The 6,090-nt window shown below is 40.7% G+C and overlaps 1 protein-coding gene across 6 annotated transcripts in view; it reads right to left on the bottom strand.

The window, feature by feature from the left end:
- LOC109303880 (exocyst complex component 1) overlaps positions 1-6,090 on the bottom strand; it is an 86,448-nt gene that overhangs the window by 10,457 nt on the left and 69,901 nt on the right. For all 6 annotated transcript variants that reach the window (XM_019526242.1, XM_019526241.1, XM_019526240.1 and 3 more), the window contains 2 exons: positions 4,504-4,667; positions 700-810 (listed from right to left, as the gene is read on the bottom strand). In XM_019526242.1, coding sequence (XP_019381787.1) covers positions 700-810; positions 4,504-4,667 — 275 coding nt within the window. The remainder of the gene's footprint in view (positions 1-699; positions 811-4,503; positions 4,668-6,090) is intronic.

Here is a 6,090-nt window from a genome sequence, read left to right as displayed (position 1 = left end):
GACCTGGTAGCCATCTATAAACTTACTAGGGGGGACCAGCGGGGTTTGGGAGAGACCTTGTTCCCCCGAGCACCTCCTGGAGTAACAAGGAATAATGGCCATATGTTGCTAGAGAGTAGGTTCAGACTAGACATTAGAAGGCATTACTTCACAGTCAGGGCTAGGATCTGGAATCAACTTCCAAGAGAAATGGTGATGGCTCCTACCCTGGGGATCTTTAAGAGGAGGCTCAACATTTACCTGCCTGGGGTCATTTGAGCTCAGTTCTCTCTCCTGCTCAGGGCAGGGGGTCGGACTAGAAGATCTACAAGGTCCCTTCCGACCCTACTCCTATGAATCTATAATGTAGTACAACTTAAACTAAAATGATTTTCTGAACTCAGAGACAACTTAGCTTTATCCACATCAGTTAGCCAAGCCCACTAAGAAACTGTTAAAGTTCATCCATTCTTGCCGAGAGATTAATGATTCAATTCAGATTCAGAGATTCGGCTGCCAAATTGGGCCGAATCTCTTCCAAATCAAATCAGCAACCGAAGCTTCACACAGCCCTAGTAGAAATGTGTTTATAATTGGATTGGGTCCTTAAAACAGTAAACTGAACTATTTGCTCTTTACAATGTTCTAAACATCAGTTACTAATTAAGCAATTGTGGCATCAGATTGTGCATCAGGTCAGCTACATTGAAAGGGTCATACCATTGTTGTTCCATGCATGCTTTGATGCTGCTGCAGTTTGAAGAATTTACTAATGAAGTCCTGCTCCGCCAGACACAGGGGCTCCAGTTCACTTAGCACCTGCTCAAAAATCTAAATAAAACCAATGTTTGATTACACACTCACATACCAGCCACTATTAAAATACAGCATAGACAATTAAAACACTATTCTTGGCTCAATTTTCAATTGCTTGTTGCATTTCATTCCATACCTTCTCTGCCTCCTGCAAAAATATTCTGAACTCAGATGCTTTCATACACACTTTCACATAAACCCATCTACTACTTTTTCTCTTTAAAATGAATAACGAAATGAAGATGAACATTTTTGCTCTGTGAAGCAGAAGTGTCTAATGCTTTGACTGCAAGATTAAGTGTTTACTAGTTCAGCTTTTGCCCACATGATGATTTGAAGCCCTGCTTTACCCATTTTAAACAAGGTTATAGTTTATAATTGGGCTATGTTAAGAAATTATAAGAGACATGGCTGCAGGAAACAGCAAAGCAGGGAACAGATCATAGAAATCAGGAATGTATGCAAGCTATTGCCCTTGTAAGAGAAAACCATTTTCAAAAGATATTCTGCTGTAAACATGTGATGCAGTACTGCATTCTGTTGGCACAAGTGAGCAGGGTATAAATGAAATATTGAGCAAGCCAGGCTTAGATATGCAATATGAACTGTGAGAAACAGTAGCTGTGCAATAAGGTGTGCTCTGTGGGTGGATGATTAAAGAGCATGCAATTCAGTTGGCTTAATCCAGGGGTGTTCAATCTCTGGCTGATGGGCCAGATCTGACCCATGGAGCCAATGTCATCCAGCCTATGGGTCTCCCCACAGGTCCAGAAGTGTGGCGGTGAGGGGAGTAGTGGCAGTGTTAATTACTGCTTCCATGCTGCCAAACTTCCAGACTTGTCAGTAGCTTTGAGAGCCAGACAGCGCAGCCCTGGACAGTACTTTCAGTGCAGGGGCACAATCCCAGTGACACAGACCAGCCACATGCTACTTATCTGGACTATGGGGCCAAAAGGCTGAGCAACATTGGCTCAATCCCTTCCTTTTTGTTTTTGAGGGTTGGTATTGGGAATGTTGTATATTCACTAACTCCAACCGCTTCACAGCAAAGTTTATGTTTGTGTATTTAAAAAAATCTTGTATCTGGTAAAACTGGTAAATTCGTTTTTACATTAATTTTTTAAATAAAATTGTGACTCTGCCTTTTTTTTTTTGACAAGATAAGTCTACCTTGTCAAAGGTCAATTTATAATAGTGATTCTCAACCAGAGTCCCACAGCATCCAGGAACACCTTCCTTTCAAGGGTGCTACAGGGTGCCACGCTATGTTAGCACAGTTAGATATGCAAACATGATTCACAAGATAAACTCAGATTCTGACATGTTATGGTCTTTCCCATTCCTTTGCCACAGAAAAACGCTTTACTATTTTTCTAGTAAAAAAAAAAGTGAAAAAAAGATTTTGTGAGGGTGCCTCGATTCTAAAAAGGTTGAAAACCACTGATTTATAGCAGTGGTTCTAGCAACCCACAAAGATCTTTTTTTCATGGCTATATTACTAATCTATTTTGCAAGTGTTATGGATTAACAGGCATGGTATGGTGACTGTATCATGAGATAAAACTAAATATAGCTGAGTAATAAAACTCAATAGAAAGATTAATAGTAAAAGTTACTAGGTAAGCACCTTAACTTCGTATGTGTATGTGCATGCACAGCCCAAGACTAGATGCAGAAATACAAGATAAAGAACTTAGGTGGAAAAGTTTTTCATTTTATTAAATGAAAACAAACCCACCCAATTAGTAACCATTATCTTGCTTTTTTTTTTTTTTAAACCTGGAATAAAATCAGAATTCTTACTTCAACAAAAACAAAATTTTCACAGGTGAGATGACATAGCTTTTAACTCCACCTGACAGACAGATATCTTTGGCTGACAGATGTGACCAAAAAACCCAACAAAAACCAAAACCAACACACCTCAGTACTTTACCGGAAGAGGCAGCACATCAACCTGGCTCTGTATATATCGTCTCTTCAGTGGGGCTTTTTAGTGCTTTTATCTAACAACTGGTTCAATCAACTATTAGATAAAAGCATCATAAAGACCTGCTGAAGTGCCCAATCTATACAGATGTTGGGCAACCCCAGTCCTACTAATGCACTGCCTCTTCTGGGCATACATTGTGCACTGTGTAGGGGCATGCTGAGCTTGAAGTAAAGTGCTGAGGTTTGTTGGAGTTTTTTTCCCACATCTGTAAGCAGCATGTCTATGAAAGCATGTCCATAACTAAGAGAGAAAAACTCTTTACAGAGATGCTGCATTTACTCACACACACACGAACCAGTAAATTACTAACAGTTTGCTGATGGGAGACAAAAATTATTCTGCTCAACTAGATTAATCCAATGTTTGGTTTTACACTGGTTCTTCATTTTCTCAGGATGGTACTTGGCAACAAAGCATTAGGGCTAGGGCAGAAGTTACCCATAAACTGGCTTAAGTCATCAGAAATTGATTTAAACCTGTAACAGAACAGAGGCCCAGTGCACATAAACCAGTTTCAAAAACAGCTGAAACTGGTTTAAGATAAACCTGCTTAAATGAAGTATTAGACTTATGGATTTAGGTCAAACTAGTTTATGAAACTTCTGTCCCAGACAGTGCCATAACGGGGGCGGGGAGCAGGTGGGTGACCATCCTGGGCACTGAAGGAAAGAGGTGACAACAGGGGCTGCGTAACTGGGGCAAGACGCAGGACAGAGCTGCAAGGCGTAGGACAGCTGCAAGCAGCTGGTTTTGGGTGGGGGGGGCATAGGGACAGGGGGAGGGTGGCTCCTGCTGCTGCATGCACTCCCATGCAAGCATAGTGGGGTGGCATGTGCCCCCTGGATCTGTGCATGGGGTGAGGGTAGGCTGCTGCTGTGAACTTTGCTCCAGGCGCCAAAACTTCCTTGCCACGGCACTGGTCCCAGACCTCTTCCTAGTTCAAGTTAAATCAGTCCCCCAGCACATTTTGCAGCCCTGGGCTGGGCTGCGCTGCGCTGGACTGTGCTGTCTGCTCCAAAGATCAGGGCTGTCCCCACCCCTCTGGCTCCCTAGCTGGAGATGCAGCCCAGTCTGCAAGGGTGGGGAGGAATGCCCCCACAGGTAGACCTTGGCTAGCGTCTGGGGCTAGGGAGGGCAGTTAAACACCCCACTCAAACTTACTGCTGGATGAGACTGTAGACTACACATCCCAGAGGCACCTGGAAGCAGGAAGAAGTTATGAGAAACCCTGCAGAGTCCTGCTGCTGTAATTCTGGACTGCAAAATCAGAGACCTCAGGGCAGCAGGAAGAGGAAGCAAACCCAGCACCCATGCTGTTTTAGTGTTCTCCAGCTTCTGGCCTGAGCCACTGCAGGCATGTGGCTGCATTCCCTGAATCAAAAGTGAATATCTATCCAGTTGTTCCTCAGTTTAATCTCTGCAGTTTAGACTAATCCACAAAGACTGAATCCATTCAGCCTCGGGCATTTTGACTGTCTATACTTAGCCACAGCCTTCAGCAATCTCACAGTATACATTAATTTTAACACTGGAAATAGATATCTATATCTGATCTAAAAAAGACAGTTTACACACAGATACACACTTTTCCCAACAAACTGGAAACACCTATCTGGACTCTTGACCTTTTATAACAATTTTCAAGTGAACCAAAAAGCAAATTCTTAACAAAATTCAAAACTTAAGGTAAAATGTTATATTTCCCTCTGTTTTACCTTATCAAATTTAGTTCTATCAGCCACATCAAGATCAGAAGCTGACATGTTTCCCATATCCAGCAGAGAGGATGACTGAGACCTACGATTTCCTGAACTCTGAACAGAGAGTTTATTTAAGCTAGAAGTAGACCCAGTCAATTTTCCAGAGCTTCCATGAAGACCTACAAAATAATAAAAATTTAAGATGATGACCTAGTGGCCTCAGGCATATTTGAAAACAACTACAAATACTTATCCATAAAGCACACTCCTCCTCCCCCTACACCCAAGACTAAGTATTCGGACTGTAAGTCCGCACGTACCCCAAGCAGTTCTGATCTGTATACACATTTCTTCATTACCAGATAAGTGAAATATTCAAGAGGTTTTCCTGAGTTAATTGCAACACAGCACCATAAGTCTATATTGTAACAGCATGGAAAAATTTATCTAAGGAACCACACTGCACACCTTGAACCTAAACCTAGCAAGCATAGGAAATGCTTTTAGGCAGGTAATCTTTCTCCTGATTGGACAAATTCATCATAGGAAGGTCACTTGTAATCTTTCAATTGTTTCTTTAGCAATTTACAAAATGAAGAGAAAATACGTAATTTATTCCAAAAAGAGAAGAAAAACACTTCAGTAACTGAAGACTCCTTCCATGTTCTTTTTTTGGAAAAATGGAGCTTTTTCTACAATTGACAATGATAGGGGGAAAAAAGTGCGTTTTGGGGCTGGAGCAGGGAGGGGGGCAGCATAGCACAAGAGATGGGTAAGGAAAAGCTTTTACTAGATTGAAAGACCTGGGTGCACACAAGAGAGAAAAAAAAAAAAAAAAAATGCTCCTCCTAGATTCAACCCTCAAGTAAACATGCTACAGTAAATATTTATAAGTCTATTCCACAACAGTTATTCATTTAATCCTGTACATTTCATACAATAACCATATTCAACAACCATATTCTATAACAAACATTTCTTACAAATATTTGTTGCACCACAGGTCACTTTAGTGTTAATAGATTTTCCATGATGTACAACACATCTGCGGACACCCATGCATGACAATAGCTACTAATGCAACTAGTCATACTCACTCTCTGTTTCCTGTTTGACAGCACTTTCTTTTCGAGGCAGTGTAGCTGGGATGGATTAGGTTGCAAGCATCAAAGACAAAGACAAGTTAAAAATGCAGTCTGCACAAACCATGCACAAGACAAGTTAAGCACTAGCTGGAAAGAAACATGCAGAGAACTATAAGCAGCAAGTTACTACAGTTGCAAACATTTAGTTGGAAAGGTACTGTACTAGAAAAAAAAAATCAGCATCTAGCTACATGGAAGACACAACAAAAGTTTCAAAATAGTAAACTTTACTTTTCCTACATATTTTGTTCAGAAGAAAAACACCTCAACATTTTTCAAACAAGTTGTCTTTAACACAGAAGAGCTCAGAAAGTTGTGTTGCCTTGTTTGCAATGATCTGACATAAAATTCAGTTTTAAAATGCAGAAACACTGTGCAAATAAAAATACAAATAATACTGACATCAAATACAAGAGAAATACAAAACACATTAATTTTGTATTATCTTGTACTGAGT

Source organism: Gavialis gangeticus, unplaced genomic scaffold (assembly GCF_001723915.1).
Source record: "Gavialis gangeticus isolate Ggan-Ray unplaced genomic scaffold, GavGan_comp1, whole genome shotgun sequence".
In the NCBI taxonomy this organism is placed as follows: Eukaryota; Metazoa; Chordata; order Crocodylia; family Gavialidae; genus Gavialis; species Gavialis gangeticus.
Note: the sequence above shows the minus strand (reverse complement) of the source record. Positions and strands in the feature narration are given on the sequence as shown.